Raw genomic sequence first — 26392 nt, forward strand, 5'->3', positions numbered from 1 at the left:
ACTTCTGCTTGACCAAATTTGGTGATGTTTAGGTCGATTTTGGTCCTCTCGAAAAGAGGAATTTAATGCAAGCATCATCTCAGTTATCTAAGCTGTGGAATTTGACCCTAGTTGCAAAAATTAACAAATCCCAATGAACCAGTGACCACAAGCTCGAAGAATGGAGATGAAATATGGGGAATGATGGAAAGTGGTGAGTATTGAATATCATGGACATGCCATTTCAATCCAAGTCTTCCAAGTAGTGCTCTTCCTATAACCCTAATGCCTTAGAGGAGTTCCTATAGGACTAGGGTCAAGAACTAGCCTCCCTAGCAAAGTGAGAGAATAGGTTTATAGTCAATATCAGTCAATCATCTAGATCACCTCTTAATTCATGTTATGATGTCCAAAACATTAAGTAAAAGCACATGATTTCATAATTGTTGAAGTACCTACCAAATGATGACCCGCCTTCCTTCAAGAGGAATGTTGGATGGTGAGAGGTGTCTGATTGGTGCAAATGGTGGAGGATCACGACATATCATCATGTGCTAAGCAATATAGGGCTGCTGAATGGTTGGCTCTTATAGGGTTACCCACTTTTTGGTGGGTAACAAGGTCCACGCCTTTCTTTTTCCTTCTCATATTTCTAACACAAGATACAAAGAAAGATTGACTCACTATGGAATTTAATAGACACTGTGGCCTATGATAGGTTGTTGCAAGATCAATGATTTCCTTTGTTCTATTATGATATGCCACTCCTTTGCTTTGCCCAACTATGGAACAACAAATTAATACCACAGGAACAAAACCCTTTCTTCTCTTGCAACTCATATCCAACATGCTCAATCATTGCTGGGGTTAGGGTTTTGCATGACCTAACTCCTTATTAGGGTTAGGATTTCAGACCCTCTAGAATATTCTCGAAAAGTCTGTGTGACAAGCTCCCACACTAGTGATTTATAGAAAGTTGAAATGGTCTCCACTTGGTATTGTGATGCTCAAACCATAGGTCAATTATGGAACAACAAATCAATATGTTAGGAATAAAACCTTTTCTCCCCTAGCAACTCACTTTTTAAAACACACTAATCATTGTTAGGGTTATGGTTTTTTTATGTCCAATTGCCTATTAGGGTTAGTATTTTGTATCCTCTGTAAGACTTTTGAAAGTCTGCACTAGCTCCACATTTATGGGTAATGGAAGCTGATGTGGCATCCACTTGGTACTATGATGGTCAAAGAATATGTCAACTTGCTAGAGGTGTAATTTCATTATATGGACTTTGATTTGTATTTATACTGTTGGAAGTCTTTGAATAGTAGAATAATATTGAGAGGTTGGGAAATTTGTTCCCAAAGCTTTTACCCCCAAACTTGCTGTTTATTGGCCAAAATGACTTCTGGAAGTTCAGGGTCACCCAAATAACCAAACTAGGATCGAAGCCGAAAATGGGCTTGACAAGGCCATTGATTTAATTTACCACTCAAGTGTATTAGAATGGATGATAAATTATATTGTGATGTATTTCAGATCATTGTTTTGATGTGCAATTTTGTAAGCTTCTTGAGTTAGAGAGAATTTCATTAGCATATCTGAGATGTTGATGTAATGTTTGAAATCATTAGTTAAAATATTGCAAAGTTATACATTGAACACTCCATGAGCTCCAGATATCTCTATCTAATAGATAATTAATACCATTTGTAAAGATTATTTGGTTTGTATTAATATAGTGGATAATATTATGCTTAATACTATAGGCATAGATATACCTCGAATTGGGAAACTTGGAATTATGTTTCCGGGTGGTAGTTAACTCTTTAAATAAATAGTTAAGGAGAAAACCCCTAGGATTAGCTCAATTGGTTGGTGCCACTATTGCCAGGACAATGCTGGAAATTCAATGCATAGTGCAGGTTCCTGGTTTATTCCCCTCAGGGTGAGGCACACTAGTCTATGGTGCCTGCCTTACATTGGGCACTATCATTGGATTTGGGGAGATGCCCAGGGATTTCCCAAGAAGTTTTTTCAAGGGCAAAAAAGATGGAAAACCCTTGCCATGTGGAACTGTTATTTTAGGACTTATATTATAGTGATTTATGGGACAAAACAGACTCCTCATCATGTCATAGTCCTTCAGTTCATTTCAGGTCTGGAAAACCCTTGCCATGTGGAACTGTTATTTTAGGACTTATATTATGATGATTTATGAGACAAAACAGATTCCTCATCATGTCAGAGTCCTTCAGTTCATTTCAAGTCTGTTGTGTGGAAAGGCTTTGCACTTCCTAGAAAAATTACACCCATTTTGAAGTTTTACCCTTTTGCACCTTGATTCTTATCATCTCTGTAAGCTCATATTGTGTGGTTAGGACTTTGAATCTGCTAGGTGTTATGCTCTCCTTGAAATTTAATTCTTCAGCATATTGATCTCTATAGTTTGGGTTTTATTTATGATGTTGAATACAAGGCTCAAAAGCCTAGTCTTCTGGACTTGCATTGTGTTTATGTGAATAAAGTTGCACGCCAGTGAAGAGATTATAACCACTTTTGAAATTGTTCCCTTTAGTTTGTTATCCATAACTGTGGTAGGCTAATGTTAGGCTAATGTTCTAGATCTTTTCATGGGTGGATCCTTGGTTAGATTGTATATGCTTTTTGAAATTTGTCTTTAAGATGTTCATCGTTATGACCTGGACTGCCTTTTTTTTATGCATACGAGGCCTGCAGAGTTAAGACTGCACAATATGTGTGCAGGGCCTTAAATATTGATGCTTGGTGTACATAGTTTTAATTGGTAATCTTCTTTCGAGTTTCATTTGATTAAACAGTTCTGAATCCTTTATGCGGATGTTGTGCCTTGGTAAAATTCAGAATTCAATGATAGCAGGATTGTTGTTTATTGACGTTTTTTCAATTTTGGTATTTTAAATGGAAGCAATTGCAAAGCAATTCTGGTATTTTCTAGATGACAATCTCAACTTCTATGCATTTGAGATGATTGAACGACTTTGGTTATCATTTAATATTTTTCCAGGAAAGTGAAGATGAAGAAGATTATGACATAGAGGAAGATGTTGATGAAGAAACAGATGAAAAAGAAAATGATGCCAAATTACCAGAAGTCGTTCCTTCAGTTGGACCTTCACTCTTGCAAGTGAATAAGACAAGAGAACCAGAGAAACAACTATCCAAAAAAGAGATTAAGAAAAAGGAGCTGGCTGAGCTTGATAAAGTTTTAGAAGAGTTTGGTCTTCTGACTAAAGAACAAAATGGTATGATGGCTTGTCTTTCGCTTTTTTTTTTTAATTGTTTAACTTTGGCGTCCTTTAGTTTGCCTTGGTACTTTTGATGCATGAAATTTTATGAAGTATGATATCTAGCATTAATTCTTTGCCTTGAGCTTATTGGTTCTAGTTTTTGCATGTCCTTCATGGGCTCCTGATTCCATTACCATGGTGCTTTGAGAATAATACTTTGTTGGGTCGAGTAATAATTAGTATTTCATCGATAAAGATTTTACCCTGACCCTCATCGGACATTGATTCATTCCTTATAATTAGAGTACTTTGATACAAGTGCTTCATGGGCCTGATGATTGGAACCGAACCAATGATCGAATCGGAAAACCCTTTGAACTGGGAACTGGGCACTGGTTGGAACTGGATCAAAGCCAATAAGAAAAACCAAACCAAAAAATTGGTCGACCAAAAACACAAAATATTCAAATTTGAAAGAAAAACATATATATATTCATGTGCATCCATATGAATCCAAACCATTTATGCACAAATAAGCAAAAGTTCTCATTTATATAGCATGTAAGGGTGCACATAACCAAAATAGCATCGGGTACAATCCATCTCCTAACCGAAAATACATCAGCAAACAGGTTCTAGACACAACCTCTAGCATCCAAAAAAAGTTGTGCTACAACAAATACTACCTATCATCAAAATCATTGCCTATATTGGGATCTTCATCATCAATATCACCCTCTAAGCATTAAAATAAGAAAAACGTAGCATGTCAAGTCAAGATTTTATTTGAGTGATGGGTACATTTTTAGTAGGGTCATGATAGAGGAGTTCGATAACCAATGCCACTAACATCAAGATACATAGAGGGCTTGATGCTCTTGATTAAATACTAGTTCCATACCCTCGTACATGACAAAATCCAATGGAAATGTTGCAATCCCACCAATCCTGAAGTCTTGAAAAACTGTTAGGTTTGTTGGAATTTGAGTGAGATTTATAATTCTACTTTCTCTATATGAAATCCAATGAGGTTAGAACCACTCTCAAACATCTTGAGTCATTTCAAGGTAATGTTAAAAATTTAAGTAAAATGATGAAAATGAAAGAATTTAACATTACTATGAATTGCATAGTAGTACTAGGGCCGTAGGCTTGAATATTACGCTGCCCCATTAAAAAATTCTTGTGTTTTAAAAAACTTTGCATTTGGAACATCTTTGGTCAAATTGGACGGAGCCGGCTAGTTCGGTACAAAAGTGACTAGTTCAATGAAAAAAGGTTAGTTCGGTACCGAACTAACCATTTCTGGTTCCAAACCTTGAACCAAACGAGTTTGACCCCCAAACTAGTCAGATCGACCAGTTCCACTAGTTTCGGTCTAGTTTTGTTAACACTAATTGAGACTTAGGAGGATAGTTCTAGGGAGACCCTCTTTCTCTATCTAAGATGTCAACTTGTTCATCATAGCTATTTGCCCCTATATCAGTTCATTAGTTATCTTGTCAAACTTTTGGGAAAAGGCTTGCAAGGTGGGGTCAACTTGGGCAGATGGTTTAGGTTTGACTTCTACTTTGTCTTGGATTCTAGAATAATGAATGATGACTTTAAATCAATGTATATAATATTTTACTATTTTTATTTCATTATATCATTTATGATGTATGAATCAATGTATTTCATCATTTAATTTGAATTTCAATATATCTGGACATTCCCCCATCCCCCCTAAGTTTCCCTAATATTTGGGGGTGCTCCCACACGTCCTCCATCTCATAAATTTGGTGGAACATTGGTATTAGCACTGTTACCCACCGCCTGTGGGTGACACCCATAGGAGAAATTTTTCTCCTACATTGTCTTGCGCCGACAGCCAGTAGCCCCTTGTAGCTACTAGATAGCTTGATGTGTCACTATCTCTGCCACCTGAGCCAGTTGCCAGCCATTATGCACCCTTGCCCATTCATCATGATCGTATGTTTGAAGGTTGGCCTTCCAACCTCAAAGGTATGGCTTTCATTATGTAATTGGGTATTAGGTGGGCCTTCCAACCTCGAAGGTATGGCTTTCATTATGTAATTGGATATTTTTGCTTACTTATCATGGACACTTCTGGGCATGGATTAGTGGGGGGATTTGGTGGAAAGAATGGGCTTGGTCTATACTCTTGTCCCTTCTTCCAACATGGTGGTTAACCTTGTATCTTAGTCTCATGGGATCTCTCTATTGGCTACTAGCTTTAGGAGTGGCATTACATGGGAAACCTCAATGTTGGTTGCGTGGACCTGCTTCTCGACATCACGTACATCACTCCCTCCACTCATTATAACCTCTTTTCACATATTTCCCATCAGGGTCCACATTTGTTCATTGGGTCGACAAGGAGTTAGCCTCCCCCTCCCCTTGTCCACACTTTGGGTTGGGCCTGGAACGTTGCCCTGGAGGTTGATGCAACGAAAAAGAAAGTTAAAAGCATAATTTGACCACTTACAATAGGAAATGTACCACAAAATGCAAAAGATGGCCGACATAGAAAAATTTAGCACATGGGCAAAAGCCAAACATGAGCTCTACCCCTTATCATGGCCATCACCCTGGTTCCTAGGGCCCCTATATTAGCCCCTAACATCATCAAGGAGCCCATAATTGTCTCGACCCTTGGTGGGTGATGAACTGCCCAACCTTAAGGGGTATTCACTGATATATCGTTCACATCATGCTCTCATCCCTTGGACCCCCGAGCAATTATAAAGGAAAAATCAATAAAAAATGCAAATGGTGTATGAAGAAGGGTGGAAAAACACAGGCCGGGGTAACTCATGTACCACGATTGCTCCCTCCTACATCTATACACCCAAGTGTGGGCTGTGAAAATTCGATTACCCGAATCACCACTGCAACAATTGATTAAGTTCCTTCTATTTGTTAATTACTGAACAAATTATTTATTGTTTCCTACAGTAAACACTGAAACTAATACACTACAGTCTTCACCAATTAAATTATAAGCGGAAACAAGAAACTGAGCAAGAAAGAAATACACAACACATTACACCATTATTTTTGGACAAAAGTCCCCGGAAAAACCCAATGTGGGAAAACCGGTGCAGCGGCTGAGGGTTTTATTATTAAGCAGTAGTAATTTTGAGTACCATTCGTTGGATGCCCAACTGGCTATCTGATATAGAGAGAAACTAGGCAAAACAAATAGTGAGATGATTTTACCCTATTACTCGAAGAACCAACTCAAATCTTGCTAGAAATGAGCCTTTGCGTCCCTTCTGCATCAGCCTCTGTGCAGAACTGTGTCAATCCCACGCAGTCTCTGCATGACCTCTGCTAGGACTGCGTTGCCGCTCCTGATCCTCTGCTAACTGGTAACCTCAGCGCTCAGCCTCCCGGTCTCACACCCCGACTCCCGGCTTCTGAAACTCAATTTCCTTAGTAGAAATTCAATCTCCCTCTTAGGCTCTGCGTTGCCATAGCGTAGCTCTGCGTGGCCTAGCGTCAACCTCTTTGGACGCCGTTTTGCCCTCTCTGCCTTGTACTCTCCGACCCAGGAAAAAGTTCCCTCCAAATACTATCCCTGCCCCTCACTGCAAAAGATCACTTCGAATTCCTCTTCCGGCAACTGCTGTGCTTCAGAAATTCGATCTTCTGATCTCCACTCGATGTGTTTTCCAAATGCCCCTCAAGCCTCCTCTTATAATCCTTCTGTTGAGAACTAATGGTCCAACTTAGATCCTAATCAATGGCTCAGATCATTTTGGCTTGCTCCTTGTCTTCTTCTAGAAGTTTCATCCACAGTTAGATTGATTCCCTTAAAATATTTTAATTTCCTAAGTTTAGAGGCACCCATTAAAAGTAATTAATTATTTTAATAAAACTGATTGTAGGTGGAATTTCCCAAAACGATTTCTGGGTATTGTGGAATACATGTGTCCAAGCCTCCCTATAAATTTTGAGGCTTAGAGCACGGCTTAGAGCACATCCGATGCTACAATAAATCAACACTCCCTCTTAGCGAGGAATGTGCTCTAATAATGCAATGTGCTGAAGCATCACCCTTCTCTGTAACATTTCCCTCTGCATTGTTGATGTCTGACATCGCTGCCCACCAACTACTGCGCAAACGCTGCATCTGTACTACTGCTGACACTGCCACTGCCAAGACTGCATCTGTACTGCAACCCTCATAAGTTCTACATCTGTGCTTTTGTCGACACTTCCACTACCAACACTACATCTGCACTACAACCTTCTCCAACTACTGCTGCTACTACATCAGCAACGGAAAAGCATCCAAAATTACTGAACTGGTGTTCAACATGATGCATCTATTGCTGGAGTTCTTGTTGCTGCTATTCTCTGCGCTGACCCTCTGAAGCCTCTGCGCTGCTGCTGAATCTGCTTTGTGCCAACTGACCCGGTCCATCTTGCTACTACTAATCTTGGCTTCCGTAGCAAGGTATCGATCCAAGAGGTGGACTCCTCAAGGATCCTGCGCATCTACAATTCTTTCAAATTATAGTTCTATATCACCCAACCTCTGGGCGATCATGGCAAACTCCTCCTCGATCTGTGCAGATGCAGCCTTCGGATCATGCTTCTCGTCCTTGCCCTTCTTCTTGAGAGGACACTGTGTAGCGTAGTGACCAAGTTCGCCACATCGGAAGCACTTGATCTTCGAAATATCTTTCTTCTTCTTTCGCTGCCCCTGTTGCCCCTTAGATGCGAGGGCTGCATTTTCATCCTCCTCCTTCAGCTTCGTCCCACTACTGTTGTTGCTATTGTCAAGTTTGCACTTGACTAAGTCTCTCCTCATCTCTTCCTGCTGAAGAGCGACCCACATCCCTTCCCAATCTGACAATCTTTCTCTGCCCAGGATGCTCTGGACAAACACTTGCCATTCTTCTGAGACTGAATTTAGAGCCAGCCTCACCATCTCGGTAGGCTGAGGTGTTGACCCCACAACTGCCAACTCATCTCGGGTTTCTTGAAGCTTTGCAAGGAACAGATCATTGCGTTCCCCCTTCTACATCTGCATGGATCTCATCTTTTTCTCCAAGTAGATCTTCCGTTGCTAGGAAGATCCTTGATATAGCGTGGACAAGGCATCCCACATCTCTTTGGCAGTCCCTTTGCCCGAGATGTGACATATGACATGATCCTTCACTCCATCGAGGATCATTCGCTTGGCTTTCACCATCTCCCTTGTACTTTTTGAGAACTTACCCTGTAAATTCTATTCTATTCTTTCTGAGGAACTTACCCTGTAAATTCCTACATGGTATCAGAGCTTTCTGATGAAGTGCATGTGTAGTTCAATGTGTTTGCTGCGCTGATGCTGGACTGGATCTTTGCATAGCTAAATGGCACTTTGATTATCACACCAAAGTGTGGTTGGATGTTGCTGCTCAAAGCCAAACTCTGATAGGATCTGACGAAGCCACAAGGCTTCCTTACTAGCTTCCACGGCACCACGATACTCTGCTTCTGCTGACGAAAGAGAAATGGCAGCCTGTTTCTTACAAGCCCATGTAATAGGTCCTGAACCAAGAGTGAAGACATAACCGACAGTAGACTTCCGATCATCAGGGTCACCAGCCCAATCAGAATCAGTGAAACCAACTAACAGAGGAGCTGCTTTGGCACTGTAATGAATTCCAAACTGTACTGTACCTCGAACATAACGAAGTATTCTTTTAGCTGCTTTCCAATGACTTTCACGGGGGTTTTGCATAAAACGAGCAACAAGGCCAACAGCAAAGGAAAGATCAGGACGAGTATGGGTTAAATACAAGAGTTTTCCTACAAGTTGACGATATAAGGTAGCATCAACTTCAGGAAAAGTACAAGAGACTGAAAGTTTGACTCCAGACTGAAAGGGAGAAGGGGCTGGCTTACAGTCTTCCATGTGAAAATGACGAAGAATATCACAAGCATACTTGGACTAGGAAAGGAAAATACCCTCCTTGGATTGCAAGACTTGAAGACCGAGAAAATGGTGTAAGTGTCCTAAGTCTGTCATTTCAAATTTCTTTTTAAGGCTGGACTTCACATGGTTTATAAGGTTGGGATCACTACCAGTAAGAATAAGATCATCAACATAAAGAACAAGGATGATAAGAGAGTTGCCCACTTTCTTGGTGTAGACAGTATTGTCAGAATGACACCTAGAAAAGCCAGATTCTAAAAGAAAGCTATCCATTTTGGCATACCAAGCCCGAGGAGCTTGCTTGAGGCCATAAAGGGATTTCTTAAGTCGACAAACAAGGCTGGAGTCTGTTTGTATGAAGCCAATGGGTTGTTCCATATAGATTTCTTCCTGCAAGTCCCCATGCAAGAAGGCAGATTTAACATCCATCTGATGGATTTCCCATTTTAAAGAGGCAGCAAGGGAAAGAACAAGGCGGATAGAGTTCATTTTGGCAACAGGGGAGAAGGTTTCAGTGTAGTCAATGCCTTCAACCTGTGAAAAGCCCTTAGCAACGAGACGAGCTTTATGTTTATCAACTTTCCCATCTGGTCCATACTTGGTTCTGTAAACCCATTTACATCTAACAAGTTTGCGTCCCTTTGGTAGAGGAACAAGATCCCATGTATCATTTGTCATCAATGAATGATATTCTTCATTCATAGCTGCTTCCCAATGTGGATGGCCTGAAGCTTCTGAAAAAGTGTCAGGATCATGATTTACTGGAGCTTGAGCCAGTAAAGAAGAGGCTCTTTCAAACTGAGAACGTGTACGTCGCTGATCTGTAGGATCACCGACAAGATCACCTGCTGCATCCCGAGTAGCACGGACCCATCTTGGAAGTTGAGGATCCTGAGAAGGTGGGGGAGGATTATCATCCTCGCTTTCATCATCTGAAGAAGAAATGTTTTCAAAAGTAGAAGAGATGGGAAGAGGTGGCACATCCGCCGGACTAGGCTCGCAGGCCGATTTATTTTCATCAAATTTTACATCTCTTCTAATGATAACATTTTTGGACTTAAATGGAATAAGTCTATAACCTTTTACATCTTCAGAATATCCAACAAAAGTACATTTCTCACTCTTAGGTTCTAAAGCTTTATGCTTTTCATCTGGAATATGGTGCCATGCTTCACTTCCAAACACACGAAAGTGACTTACATCTGGTTTAATGGAACTCCAAGCTTCTTTTGGAGTGATATTCTCTAGAACCTTAGTAGGAGTGCGATTGATTATATAATTTGCACAATTAATTGCTTCGGCCCAAAAACTAAGACTGAGTCCTTTAGATTGCAGCATACAATTAGCCATTTCCTTTAAGGTGCGATTTTTCCTTTCAGCTACACCATTTTGTTGTGGAGTGTATGGAACAGTATGTTGCATTTGAATTCCATTTTCGGTGCAAAAGTTGATGAATGTGTTTTTAACATATTCTCCACCATTATCAGTTCTTAGCTTAAGAATTTGATGTCTAGATTGTTTTTCAACAAAGGCTTTGAAGGCCAAAAATGTGTTAAATACTTCGCTCTTGAGTTTTAAGAAGTATACCCAAGTGCGTCTGGAGAAATCATCAATGAAAGTTAAGAAGTACTTGCAGCCAGAGAATGAAGCAACAGGAAGAGGACCACATAAATTACTGTGCACAAGCTGTAAAGGGGCTGAGGCGTGCCAAGAGGCACGTTTGTCAAAACTGTCCCGATGATGTTTTCCGAGTACACATCCGGAACAAACACCATCTCTGCAAGATACCATAGGAAGACCTGTCACCATATTTTCTTTACATAGATGCTGAAGGGAGCGATAGTTTAAGTGACCAAATCGCTCATGCCAAAGTTTGCTCACTTCATCATTATGAGCAACAAATACTGAGGGAAGATTTGATGACCCAAAGTTGTGAAACTTATACAACCTTGTGGAATCATCAGCAAGACCAGTAGCTAGAATCTGTTTAGGATCTTTTAGATCCTTGATTACAACATCATGAGGTGAAAATTCAACAATTTTACCTTCACCTGAATGAGTTATCTGATAGACAGATAGAAGGTTGCAGGATAAGGTTGGAACACATAATACATCATTGAACTGACCATTGTCTAGATGAACAGTTCCAGTCCCTACAACATTAAGAGATCTATCATCACCAACATATATATTTTTGGTGTTACAATCATTTAAAGAAGAAAACATGGCTTGGTTTTTGGCCATGTGATAAGAGGCTCCAGAATCAATGAGCCACTCATGAGAATGAGAAGAAGAAGAAGATACATTTAATGCATAACCACACTGAGATGATTGACAACGACATGCAGAAAGTGCCATTCCGGAAGTTGAAGTTGAAGTAGGCTCCACATGGATGTTATGTTTCTTCATTGCGGCTTCCAAGGCTTCCATCTTCTTAAAGCATTTAGATTCTAAGTGGCCATCTCGATTACAAAAGTTACAATGTCTATCAGTCTTCTTCCATTTGTTTTTATTGGTCTTATCATTTTGCTGAAATGATCTTTCATTTTGAGGCTGAGTTGGTTTAGGACCATTCTTTTGAGGATATGACTTCTTAGGATTCTTTGAATTTGGTTGCTGCTGGGCGGCTAACGCTTTCGTGGAAGAGTTTCCAAGATTAAGAAGACCAAGGTGTAAGAGTTTTTCTTGTTCTCTTATTAAGGAATCACAAAAGGAGTCAAAGGAAGGGGCCTTGTAGTCTTTTCCTTGACAAATGAAAGCTTCCCTTGTAGAATGGAAAGTGGAAACAAATACAGAGTAGGCTGGTCCCAACTTAGTAAGGATGGAATAAATAAGGTTACCATTTTCTTTCTTAACTTTAACACCTTCCAAGAGATATCTAAGGGTCTTGAATTTGGATAAGAAATCTTCAATGCAAGAAAAATTATTAGGATCCAAAGTAAGCAACTCATTTTCAAGTTGATGGGCTCTAATTTCATTTTTAATCCCAAAAACTTTAGCGAGTTTTTCTAATGCTTCATGAGGAGTCTCAAGTTCTGCAATGTGGAATCTAAGATCAGGGGAAATAGACATCCCTATCAAACCACGTGCTTGATCTTGTCTATTTTCCCATTTTGCAGCCTTGTCTTCATCTTTGGTTTCTTCTCTTGGTCTGTGGCTATTCTGAAGAGACCTTTACTTCTAAGTAAATCTTCCATGTAGGCTACCCATTGGAAGTAGTTAGTGCTGTCAAGAATGACTTGGCATGGACTTTCCATTTTTAAAAAAAATGAAGCTGAAGATGCTGAAAGTAAGTGTTCCAATGGATAGATCTTGAAAAAATAGGCGGTTTTAAAAAAAACGGCTCTGAAAAAGGCTTCCGGATAAAGAAGTTATGGCTTTTTGAAAAAAAATTGTTGACGTTGCCGGCAAAGTGCGCGAATGTGCGGGAATGAAAAAAATCCGCCCCCACAAAATGGAGACTTGAACCCAAGACCTCTACTCTCTTAAAATAGCTTTGAACCAATTGATCTATACAAAAAATTTGAGAGAGAGAGAGAGGGGGGCGGGGGCCTTGGTTTGCGTGCTTGCCTTGAGAAAGCTCTTTTTCCCTACAAAACACAAAACACAAAACCCAACACGAATATGCAAAGAAAAACGAACCTTGCGGCTCGAAGTTAGCTTTAGCCAAAAAACTAGAAATTTTTTAAAAAAATCTCAAAGTTAGCTTTAGCCGAAAGACTAAATATTTTTCTCAATGTTTCTAATTTTCCGAGATCACACTAAGGTGCAGGGAAAAGAGCATACGCATGAGAAAAATCCTTCCTTTCTGTTTCTGATTTGCCCAGATCGCACAGAGTCGCAGGGCAAAGAGCATACGCAGAAATGAAAGGTATAGATCCGGTTAAAAAAAAAAAAGGCTAAATAAACCGAAACCGAAATAAGCAGAGAGAAAATAACAATAAACTGCAAAAAACACTGTATACCTCCCGATCTGAAAAATGACGCAGCTAGGGCTACCGGAAACCTTTTCGCGTGAAACGAAAGGGGTTCCTCACTGGAAAAGATGCTCCGAACGCAACAGAGCAGTCCTCTCGGCCCGAAAGCAGTCAGAAACAGCAGATCTAGGAAACGACAGCCGCATGCAGTTCTACCGGCTTCAGATTTGGATCACCAACGGACGCGGCCCTCAAATAGCTCTGATACCATGTAGGAATTTACAGGGTAAGTTCCTCAGAAAGAATACCAAAAGGACATCGCTCACAACCAGATCACAGATCAATACACCAGTATTTTTGACGTGGTTAAAACCCTCAAAGAGGGAAACAGTCCACGGCCTGTCTCAACGTGGGTACTACAGGCAATTTATTAATCAAAGAATGAAAATTTACATAAGCTTCTCTCATGCACGGATTGCCCGAACAATGACCCTCCATGCGCTTTAAATAGAACTCATGGACCAATCGGGTGTCAAGCCACGGATCAAGTGTCGGTAATACCGAGGAGAGAATGAACCGTCGGATCACTACATATCGTGACCGTCGGATTGTAAGTTACAAAATGTACAACGGTAAAGAAACACACTTTACCTAACTCTATACTAGACCAAGTTGAACTTAACTATTTCCTATGTGTCGGAATATCCTAACAGATTCGCGGGCTCAACTACCACACTGTTGACATAGATCTTGAGAAAATTTTCATCCAGAAGGCATGACATCCTCGCCTTCCAGATCACATAGTTCGATGCACCATCCAACTGATCCTGATCTCGTAATCCACTGGTTGCCATCTCTACCAATGAAAGTGTCGAACTACGCCCTCTCTCCTTTGCACAACACTGGGCTGGCCTACGCGCTCCTTGCTGGAGTTAGTAGATCTTCTCCTCTCTGCTACTGCTCAGCAATAGAGAAATCAAATTCCATAGCTAGGAATTCTCTGAGGAAGAAATTCTCTCAATAGTGTCTCCCTTCTTCCTGCTGACAATTTTCTGCCCCAACAATTGCTGCAGAAAACTGTGTCACACCAGAAATCTGTCTCTTCGCTGAAGCTGCTGCGTTGCTCCCTCTGACACTGGCAAACTTCGATCTGGAAGTCTTACCTTTCTGTTAAGTCACTCAAAGGGAGACCTTCCTCGAAAATCTTTGCTCTTCTGGCTTGGATTGTGCAATCCATCGGGGATTCGATTTGCTGCCTACGCAACACTTCAACCTTCCTTCTCAGCGCTAGGCTCTTCTGACTCTGCTCTCTTGCTTTACCTACAGCTCCTATACCATGTGAAAATTCGATTACCCGAATCACCACTGCAGCAACTGATTAAGTTCCTTCTATTTTTTAATTACTGAACAAATTAATTATTGTTTCCTACAATAAACACCGAAACTAATACACTGCAGTATTCACCAATTAAATTATAAGCGAAAACAAGAAACTAAGCAAGAAAGAAATACACAACACATTACACTTTTATTTTTGGACAAAAGCCCCCGGAAAAACCCAATGCGGGAAAACCAGTGCAACAACTGAGAGTTTTATGATTAAGAGTAGTAGTTCTAAGTACAATTCGTTGAATGCCCAACTGGTTATCCGATATAGAGAGAAATTGGGCAAAACTAAGAGTGAGATGATCTCACCCTGTTACTAGAAGAATCGACTTTGATCTCGCTGGAAATGAGCCTATGCGTCCCTTCTGCGTCAGCCTCTATGTAGAACTGTGTCAACCCCACGTAGTCTCTATGTCACCTCTGCTGGAACTGTGTTGCCCCTCCTATTGATCCTTTGTTGGCTTTAAACTTCAACGCTCAGCCTCCCAGTCTCACACCCCGACTCCAGACTTCTGAAACTTGATTTCCTCAGCAGGAATTCAATCTCTTTCTCAGGCTCTGTGTTGCCACAACGTAGTTCTGCGTGGCCCATTGTCAACTTCTCAAGATGTCGTTCTGCCCTCTCTGCCATGTACTCTTCAGCCCAAGAAAAACTTCCCTCTAGATACTATCCCTGTCCCTCACTATAAAAGATCACTTCGAATTCCTCTTCCGACAACTGCTGTGCTTCAGAAATTCGATCTTCTGATCTCCACTCTTTGTGTTTTCCAAATGCCCCTCAAGCCTCATCTTATAATCTTTCTGTTGGGAACCAACGACCCAAATTAGATCCTAATCAATGGCTCGTATTATTTTGGCTAGATCCTCGTCTTTTTCTAGAAGTTTCACCTACAATTAAATTAATACCCTTTAATTATTTAAGCACCCATTAGAACTAATTAATTATTTTAATAAAACTGATTCCAGGTGGAATTACCCAAAACGATTTCTAGGTATTGTGGAATACATATGTCCAAGCCTCCCTCTAAATTTTGAGGCTTAGAGCACATCCGATGCTACCAGAAATCAATATCCCTCATCATAGCTACCCTTGTAACATGGCATGTGGCTTGGAGCCTTTCCTTGATGCCCCGCTCTGTTCCATCATTATATTACATGACACTTGCCATATGACGATTTTACTATGGACTTGTCACTCCCTTAGAGGTGGAAAGCACCTATAGAGTCCTTGATAAAGCTCCTTGGACCTAGAGACACCTATAAACTCTAAAGCCCAGTATGGAAGGGAATGCCACTATGAAGTGCCCACTTGGTTCCATGACTTGTAAGCTCATTTGCTCAATTACACTAATGATTTGTTGTACTGGAAGGTGAGGAGACACATTGGATCTTTGTTGTAGATCTAACCCAAAGATATTATGATAATAGAAATAACCCAAGAATAACAAGATAGAAATAGATAGAAATTCTTCTTTATTATCAAACCCTTAAGATAGGGCAACACCATACATTCACTCCTTAAAGAAGGAGAACACTCCACAAGCCATATGCCTGTTCATACAATAATCCTTCACTATCTCCATGTGGAGTCTCTAGCCTCTATATAGGCCTCATACATACAATACCATGGGTCATTACCATGGTTCTCTCATACCATCAACTAATACCATGGGCCCATTAAATTAACTACTTGTGGTCCCTTACATGATATGGGTTAACCACCTTATTTATTACTATGGCCCATCCCATTATTACATTATTACCTTGGGTACCTCCCTTGGTACCCCATATTATCCCCCCTAGGTATATAACATTCCACCCATGTTTCGTCCCCGAAACATGGGAAGAACACAAATAATAAGATCTATTCAAAAGAGTAGTCCACTGGTACCATGCACGTGCATCTAGCCATCCAAGAGAAAGGTGAACCCTCGATCTCGCTGGTGCCTCGTTCGCTTGAGATGGAAGTTGACCGTGGCAGCTCTTCTGTGTTGATGTGTAGTAGGTGGATTGTCGCTCCTCGCTATCCGTCATACGGGGGTTGTTGTCCTTATGACTAATTGGTTGCCATCTTGTTGGTTGTTTTCTTGCGGGGTGATGATATGTTGAAGTTTTAACCCACGGTGCCTTTTTCTTTAATTCACCCTGCTGTGGTGCCTGTTGTAGTGTCTTCGTTTCCAATGACTTCAACCACTGAATCCTCATCAGATGTGTCAGCACCTGTTACCTTTTCAGCTTCAGCCTCTGTTTGTGTTTGATTGTCGACCATCATATGCTCATCATCTGATATGTCAGTCCTTGGAACATCTTCTGCGTCAACCTCCGTGGACTCTACCTGTTTATTGATGGAAATATCTGTAATGTAATTTTCTTCTTTTTATACCAGAGCTTCAGGAATTTCTTTTGCACATTAATATTGACCGTACCCACAGATTCCATCAAAGGATATCCCAAAACAACATCCATGTTATCCATCTCTGAAGTATAAAAATCACCATGCAACACATACTTATCCATAGAAATCTTCAAATCCTTATACACTTGAACATCCTCATCATCCACTTGTGTGTTTTCAATGTGTTTTGCGGGAACTTGCAACGTTTTTGCCAAATTAGCATTGATGAAATTATGCTTGCAACTAGGATTTATAGAAACAATGATCTTCTCTTTCTGAATCAATCCATGAACCTGCAATAAGGAAACATCAGTAGAAAATGACCCTTTAGGTTCCATGGTTTCCTTCTTTTTTGTAAAAATAAAATCTTTGCTAGGCAATATGTCTGTCTGTGTGAGCTTATCAACAAGATTAATTTTTCGGCCAAAGTGGTCCATAATAGTTTTTGTGAATATGTCCCAAGTCCAAAACCTTCTATTGGAACATTGATGCTCTTGCCACCATTGTCGTCTTTCATTGTCCAAGTACATGCTCCCCACCATAAACTGAGTCTCATCATCTAAGATGCGATTCAGATTGAAATACTGCTCCATTTGTGCTAGCCATCTAGCCGGATGAGAGCCATCAAATTTATACAAGTCCCTCAAATTCCGATTTGGGCCCGCCATCACAAAAAATTTGGCGAAAATTTGAAATGGTCAGAAGTTCGTCAATATTGCTCAGAATCCCTATTATAACATGTTTTTGGAAATGGAACAACCGTTCTGCATCTGCCCATGTGATAGAAATCCTGATTCAGATACTAGAATTTCAGATCTGCGCCGCTACTCTCCCGTCGTCATCCAAAATTTATGAAAAAAGAGCCGATTTTAAATCAGCGATATCTCCCTCATCCGGACTTTGATTCGACTGATTTTTTTTTTTGAGATTGGGTATTTTTTCACAAAGAATCCAGATCTACAATTAGATTTTGCAGATCTTGCACTAGGACGTCCAGATCTGCGCCACAAACTCGCTACCCTGAGAAATTGTCTGCAACCCCACTAATTTTTAGATTAGCGATATCTCCTTCATCCGGACTCCGATTCAACTGATTTTTTTTTGAATTCGACTATTTTTGCACAAAGAATCCAGATCTGTAATTAGATTTTACAGATCTTGCACCAAAATGTACAGACCTGATCTGCAAACTCGTCGCTCCCGAAATCCTTAAAAAAAAAAAAAAATTCTCCACTTTTTTGCCCAAGAAAGTGCTCTGATACCACTTGTTGTAGATCTAACCCAAAGATATTATGATAATAAAAATAACCCAAGAATAACAAGATAGAAATAGATAAACATTCTTCTTTATTATCAAACCCTTAAGGTAGGGCAACACCATACATTCACTCCTTAAGAAAGGAGAACATTTCACAAGCCATATGCCTGTTCACACAATAATCCTTCACTATCTCCATGTGGAGTCTCTAGCGTCTATATAGGCCTCATACATACAATACCATGGGTCATTACCATGGTTCCCTCATACCATCAACTAATACCATGGGCCCATTACATTAACTACTTGTGGTCCCTTACATGATATGGGTTAACCACCTTATTTATTACTATGGCTCATCCCATTATTACATTATTACCTTGGGTACCTCCCTTGGTACCCCATATTATCCCCCCTAGGTATATAACAATCTTATGTAGGATTGCAAATGGGTCTTTATCTTGGTTTGGTCTACTTATACGGGGTCCAAGCCCTCCAGAGGGTCATATTGGCATTTGGAGGGTGTGTGTTGAGAGCCATGGGCCTCCACTATAACAGAAAGCAGATAACCATGCCATAGGATCCTTCAACACCTTTCATTTCTTGCTCATGTCCCACTTATTTGATGATGATGATGCACCTAGACCACCTTGCCCAACCGACTACACTCTTGCACCACACACTTGGCAGTTTATCTAGGGTCTAGACGTGGTTGTGTCTCACCATGGGAGACAAAGTGAGGGCTTGCATCATTGCCCAGTCATTACAGATGGGTTACATGCTTGTTCGATTCAGTTGGAGATCCATGAAGATGATTTTGTGCCCCCTGTTGTCGCACAAAATGTCTACGCACTGCGACAACGACTCAGATTGGGGGTTGTCACCCTGATCCCCAATCTCTTTGTTTAAGCTGTCTCCCTACAGTAGGCTAAGGGGGCTAGACCCTACGAAAATGGAATGAAGGAGAACTAGTTGGAAACCAGCCAGTTCGGGAGACACAGTGAAGTGACCAAGTACTTGATTTAGATTTAGCAAGGTTTATAGGATTTGATTAGATTTTAAGCAATCGATGCAAGTGCCTTATGGAGTCAATTATCTTGCTAGGAAATTTAAGACCAAGTAATTGATTTGCAACTGTTGCTTGGATGAATGACTATCTTATATGAAGTGTAGATCCTAAAGTTAATATGAGATGCAAAAATCTTGGTTAATTTTAGTTAAATGCCTAAGTTTTAACCCTTCGATCTTTTCTATATTGAGCCTGATTTCATAGTAATTGGCAGAAAGAAGATAAGGTGAAGCACACTGAGGTGTGATTAACGATACCTCTTTTTAAAATCTAAGATGTCCGGTGCCTCCGGCGCTGCAGAGAACTATGGCTCTGATGACTGCAAGGTCACCGTTTGAAGTACTATTAAAAGCAGGCTTCTCAAGCAAAGAGGGATGGATACCTATCTCTTTATCGACGAAGCTTATGCTTGGAAGTAAATTTTATTTATGCAAAACTTACTTATATGCAAATGCACCAGATGATAAGAAGAAGTTAGATCTGAGGATTAGAAACACTTGTGTCGCAAAAGCCCTTAATCACTGAAATAAAATGCTCACTTTATTGGATGAAGACTTAAAAATAAACCCCTGAAAATATTACAATTAAACCACAAGCTTATTTCAAATCTTTTTTTATACAATTATAGCTCAAAGAGAACAAAAACTTCTTTGCAATCAATGTCAACAGATGCTAAAAAAATACTCAGTTTATGAAACAAAAGATATGCATTTTATCACAATTCCATGACAGAGTACTTAATTTTCAGAAATTAGTTTTTAGGACAACAGTAAGAAAAACTTTATGACAACAACAATATGACAATGAAAACAGTAAGCTATTAATGATATCTTTATGCCAAAATTTACCGAAAAGTTTCAAAACTTGCCCACATGAATTATCAAAAATTTTCAGCCTGTTATGATGTGATTTTCAGAATTATATCAGATCTGATATACTTATTACAACCAGCAATTAAAACATGAAATAAGCCTAATGATGAATGCCCAACTCAAGAAATTAATTCCTTAATGTATTAGACAACTTAGGAACTGGTTTTAGGCTAACTCACATGAAATTTTGCCACTGTTATATTTCGGCCTTCTGAAACAGAATTATTCAGAGATAACATTCACCCAAAATGTAGATCTAGGCCATTTATTCTTGATATACATCAAATATAAATGACATATTAATGTATTTAGCAATTTTTTTTGTTAATTTCAAACCACTTAGATCTATTTTTTACCACTATTAGAAAGGTATATGACTGTTGTAGCGAACAATGAGGAAAAAGATGGTTTAGAGATCAAAAAGATCAAACCCTTAGGCCCTAGGCCTTAAAGATCACTTGCCCAAGTTGCCAAAAAAATTTCAATATCTGAAACACAATTTTTTACCAAATTTTTTGCAAAAACCCACCAGTGATTAGCTTCAGAAAAATAAATATTCAGATCAGAAATAGAGCAAGGGGAATCTAGGGCCAATGAGAGCTAGCACTTGGGCTAGGAGAAGGTAGATCTGGGTTTAGGAGCCCCAAAACTTGAAACCCTTGCTCTCGAAAAAATATTTTGCTTCAGATCTTCAGATTTATTGCAAAATCTTTAATGGTTGGCCTTGTAAAAATATTTGGGACAAGATATTGCCCTCCAGGGCCTAGATCTTTCTCAAAACCCCTAGATCTGCTTGAAAAAATCTCAGATCTGAATATTTACTTGACTGATTTCTCAGATCTATTCCTACACACAATCTTTGAGCCCAGATCTTGCCCTCCAGGGTCTAGATCTAGCTGAGATCTATTATTGCACACAATCTTTGAGCCCAGATTTTGTCCTCCAGGGTTTAGATCTAGCTTAGATCTGAAGATTTTCTTGGCTGATTTTTCAGATCTATTCCTGCAAACAATCTGAAAAGAGAAAAACCCAATACCCAATATGTACAAAAATAGAGAAAATCCCAAAAACTCACGTGTTAAAATTCAAAATTATGTTACAAAATTTTAGATCTACCCAAGTAACAGATTTATACGGACTCGAAAGGAGGTAACAAGATGCGGAAGCCGCGATGTTTTACCGTGCGTACAGGGCTAGGTTAGGGTTTCTGTAACCCTGCAGACGCTGGTAACTCGCCGCTCCGTTTGCACTCTCCATCGCGCTCAACCTCCGTCAGCTACCTTTCCGTTCCTGTTGCCGTCCAGACTCACGACTCTCGGGGGGTTTACGTTACCTGAAGCTGTTTATCGCTGTCGCCGACCGGGTTCACGACTCTCGGGGGTTTTCTTTTCATTACCTGAAGCTGTTTAACGCTCTCGACTACGGCGGTTTCCCTTCAACCTTCAACTGCTACATGTCGTTTTCGCCGGGATTCACTGCTCCGCAAAGTGCTCACCATTCCGAGGAGCCGATGACTATGGAGGACCTGGAGACCGTCGATTACTCTGCTGACCCCTTGGAGGGGGTCTCCATCTGGCGAACCCCCATTGCCAGCTTAGAAGGTATGTTTTACGATGACTTCTCTGGGTTTTACTCACAGTACTCGCATGGTGAATCTTCCAGATCTCTGCCGGTGGTCCTCCCGGACGAACCCCCCACCTGGCCGGCTCTCTCGACGCCTCCTCACTCTCCGGCGACCCTGGGGTTTGTTGCCGGCAGCCTAAACCCTACCCTAGGGTTAACCCCTCAGACTGTCGGTTCATCTCACCGCCTCCCCCATAACCCTAACCTGGCTCTAGCCTCTTCTGGCCCCTTGGGTTACCTTGGTCCCTCATCAGGCTGTTTTTCTTCCGTTCCCCCGCTCACGGGACCCATTTCTGGATTCTCTCACGATTCTCCTGCTGGTATCCCTGCTACCTTCCAACCTTCGGCACCAGCTCATTTCCCTCCCCCGGCATCTAGTCACCCGAGGAACCCTGCTCCCCCCGGTGGCCATAGAAGGAAAACAAAGTGTTTCAAATCAAGGGAAGTTGATTATTTCCTCAGACTGGAAGAGGACATTCAGTGGGGCGAAGCGATGGATTTTGCAGATCGGGTTCTGGTCGGGGGCATCAGGGGACGCAGCTATACGGCGGCACGTTTGAAGGCTTGGGCTACTGAGATTTGGGGGCATCACTTGGTTGATATCCCTTTTGTGCAGACATTTGTGAGGGGATGGTTTGCACTCAGGTTCGCGCGTGCCGATCACACAAATTGGGTTCTGTCCTCACATTGGCATTTTGACCACGCGCCTGTGCTCCTCAAGCGATGGACACCCTTATTTGATCCTGAGACAGAGCAGATTGGGGTTGGACCTATTTGGATTCGACTACCCGGACTCCCTCTTCAATACTGGTCTGAAGAAATTTTCAAGCGTATTGGCAATGCACTCAGATCTTATATGGGCTATGACAAGTCCTATCTACAGACGGGCATGATGGCTTATGCCAGGATTCTTGTTTTCATGGATACTCGGGGAGGCCTATATGAGTACATCACTATTCAGTGGAGAGATTCGGCGCGGAGGCAGATTATTGACTATGAGGGCATCCCATATCGCTGTCGTAGATGCCACAAAGTAGGGCATCTCTACAGGGACTGCCCGCTTCTTCGGAAATCACAAAGGAATGAGAAAGAAGAGGTCGCTGATATCAACCGGTCGACACCTCTGGATCAACATCCGGTTCAGCCTCCTGAGACTCATCAGCGCTCACCAGGGGAAGATGCACCTCAGGATGGACCTGGACCAGCAAGTATAGAGACTGTTGCACCTCCCCCGGCACCGCCATCGTCCTCAGAGGCTCAGGAACACCCACTGACCCCTCCGGCGGATACAGCGGTTACGGGTATGTCATCTCCTCCTATCTCTTTGACATCTCATGTAGCATGCACATCATCGATCTCTACATACTCTGTTCCCCCTGTTACACTGTCATCACTCACTCATCCTCATTCATCACTCACTTGCACGATCCCACCCCCTCCTCCTTTGGCTCCCCCCTCTCTGATTACTTCAACCTCGGCTCTATCCAGGCCATCTCCTCGTTATTCCCTTCGCCCTCGGATCAAAGATCGAGGACCGGATGTTATTGGACTTGACCCTGTTAGTCCCCCCACCCCTCCCACAAATCCTCTCAGGGTCGTCCATCTCATATCACTAAAGCTAGGCAGACAGCGGATGAGGAGGTCGCCCTCAGGCGACAGCACACCATTTTTGGGGCCCTTAGAGCGAAGGATGGCCCTCCCCCTCCCCCCTCATGAAATTCCTCTCATTCAACTGTAGAGGGTTTGCTAGTTCAGCCAAAAAACTAGCACTCAGGAGGTTGCTAACCTCGGATCGACTGGATATTATTTTTCTTCAGGAGACCCTCTGCCAAGCAGACCACCTCATTCGCACTCTTTCCTCATGGCTCCCGAATTGGACTTTCCATGCACTTGATGCATCAGGCAGATCAGGAGGCCTGGCTATTGGGGTTTGTAACATGACTGTGGATATTTGCAATTTTTGGGGAGGCAAAGGTTTCATTGGCCTTGATATCCATGATCATACACTTGAGAGGGATCTCCGTATTATAAATGTCTATGGCCCCTGTTCTGATCGAATAACATTCTGGAGATCCCTTCTGGAAAGGGGGCTCTTTCGAGCAGATAACATTATATTGGGGGGGGGACCTAAATTTCTCCCTGGGCTATTGTGAATCCTGGGGGCATATGGCCCAAGTGGATACTCTCTCTGATACCTTCTCCTCCCTATTGGAGGACCACCACTGGGTAGACATACCCTCTGCTAGACTACAGTATACCTGGACTAATAATAGGAATGGTGACCAGAGTCTGGCCAGAAGACTCGATCGCTTCCTCATTAAAGAACAGTTATACAATGATCTACCCAGAGTTCGTCAATGGGTAGGATCGGGTGGCTTATCAGATCATAGACCTATCTTCCTGGAGGTAGATGGCCTCACTCGTAAAATTAAGAGCCCCTTCAAATTCAATGCTGCCTGGCTACAAGATCCTTCATACATTCAGCTGGTCCATGAATACTGGCAGAACAACCCAATCCGGGAAGAAGAGGAACTCTCCACAGGTTTTGTCAGGAAGTTAACTGAACTAAAGCTGATTACAAAAAATTGGGCTCATCAAAAGCGGATCCAGGATAACCATACCCTCATGGAGGCAGAAAGGATCATCACTGAGTATGAAAACTCTACATCAGGAACCTTCAACTCCCGGAGAGTAAGGAACAGTATAACCTTCTGCTTGCTAAACGATCCCAAATATTGAAGGAGAGAGAAGAGAGTATGAGATTGAGAAGCAGAGCTATTTGGCTCACTGAGGGGGACAACAACACAAAATTCTATCATAAATTTGCCAATGGACGGAAAGCCATCAATACTATATGGGAATTAAAGGATGAGCATGGCCTCACCATCTCCAATCAGCAGAATCTGGCCAGGCTAGCCACAGAACACTTTAGAGGTATCTACAAGGCGCCAGGGAATGTAAACATACTGGAGATCATGGGAGTGGCTGAGCTCTTTCCCAGATATGTGGACCAGGACAATTCGGAAGAGATACTGAAGGAGGTGACCATGGATGAGCTGGAAGCCACACTGAAATGGTTTAAAAAGGATAAAAGCCCTGGCCCGGACGGATGGACCATTGAATTCTACATCTCTTTCTTTGACATTTTGGGCCAAGATCTATTGAGTATAGTGGAGGACAGCAGGAAAAGAGGTCGGATATCATCAGCCATCAAATCCACTTTCATCGTCCTCATTCCTAAGACAGATGATCCGATCTCTTTCGATGATTTCCGGCCCATTTCACTCTGTAACTGCCTTTACAAGATCATTGCTAAGATTATAGCAAACCGTCTCAAGCCCATACTTTCTCAGCACATATCATCAGAACAGTTTGCTTTCTTACATCACAGACAGATCCATGAGGCCATCGCTACAGCACAGGAGCTTATGCATACACTACAGATCAAGAAGCAGAAAGGAATGATTCTAAAAGTAGACCTCTCTAAGGCATTTGACAGAACAAATTGGTTGTACCTTAGGCTGCTGCTTACTCATCTTGGATTCCCATATGATTTTATCAAATGGATGATGAGCTGCATCACTGATGTATCTTATAGTGTCCTCCTCAATGGAGAAGCTACTCCCTTTTTCTCAGCTGAGAGAGGGCTCAGGCAGGGATGCCCTCTCTCTCCGCTGCTCTTTCTCCTTATTATGGAAGGGCTGAGTAGGATAATCTTATCAACCAGAGATCGACACCAAATCACAGGAATCAAAATAGTGGATAATTTTTTCCTTACTCACCTCTTATTTGTTGATGATATTCTCATCTTCCTAAATGGCAGTATTGGTGACTCCTCCTCATTACATAACTCTTTCCTACTTTTCCAGCAGGCCACGGGGATGCAGATAAACAATAATAAATCCACGATTACAACTGTTGGCTGCTCGGCACATGAAATCAATTTTGCCTCACAGCGTTTCCCCTTTGTCACCCTGGAATTATCGGATGGAATTAAGTATCTGGGATTTAGATTGAAGCCATCAGGCTATAAAATTGCAGACTGGTTATGGCTCATCTCCAAAGTAGAGAAGAGGCTTCAAGTCTGGTATCACAAATATCTTTCGAGAGCGGGAAGGCTTGTACTCATTAAAGCGGTCATTGAAGCCACACCTGTATACTGGATGGCCCTGGCTTGGATTCCAAGGGGCATTCTAAACAGACTCCAAAGCATATGCTGCAGATTCCTTTGGAAAGGACACCAGCCGGGGCGTATATTTGCATGGGTGAAATGGGAGACCATTACTAAGCCTAAGAGCTGGGGTGGCTGGGGAATTAAGAGGTTGGCTATTTTCTCAAAAGCTCTGGCAGCCAAACTCGGTTGGAGTTTACTCACAGCAGACAGTCTCTGGACCCGGGTGGCTTATTCCAAGTACATTAAGCCACTGCCCATATTAGATTGGATTCGTACGAGACATGGACACAATTATCACTTCTCCAACATCTGGAAAGCTGTCATTGACTCAATTCCCCTGCTTCGAGATGGTATTACTTGGCGGATCAAAGAAGGGAATGCAGTTCGTATTGGTGTGGACCCTTGGGTTGGATGCGGGAATGCCCATAGATTGCCGGCTGATCTTATTCGCTATCTTCATGATAGAGGAATTACTCATATCAAACACATTGGTGACCAAGCAAACTCCTCTTTC

The 26392-nt window shown here is 41.6% G+C and overlaps 1 protein-coding gene across 1 annotated transcript in view; it reads left to right on the forward strand.

Annotated features, from left to right (window-relative positions):
* The window catches only part of LOC149244469 (uncharacterized), a 191651-nt gene that overhangs the window by 98019 nt on the left and 67240 nt on the right, over positions 1–26392 (forward strand). Inside the window, exon 2 of the mRNA XM_089374878.1 lies at positions 3027–3264. Coding sequence (XP_089231004.1) covers positions 3027–3264 — 238 coding nt within the window. The remainder of the gene's footprint in view (positions 1–3026; positions 3265–26392) is intronic.

This window comes from Pinus tabuliformis, chromosome 8 (assembly GCF_031772625.1).
Source record: "Pinus tabuliformis cultivar Carrire ecotype Pingquan chromosome 8, CPIR1, whole genome shotgun sequence".
Taxonomy (NCBI): Eukaryota; Viridiplantae; Streptophyta; class Pinopsida; order Pinales; family Pinaceae; genus Pinus; species Pinus tabuliformis.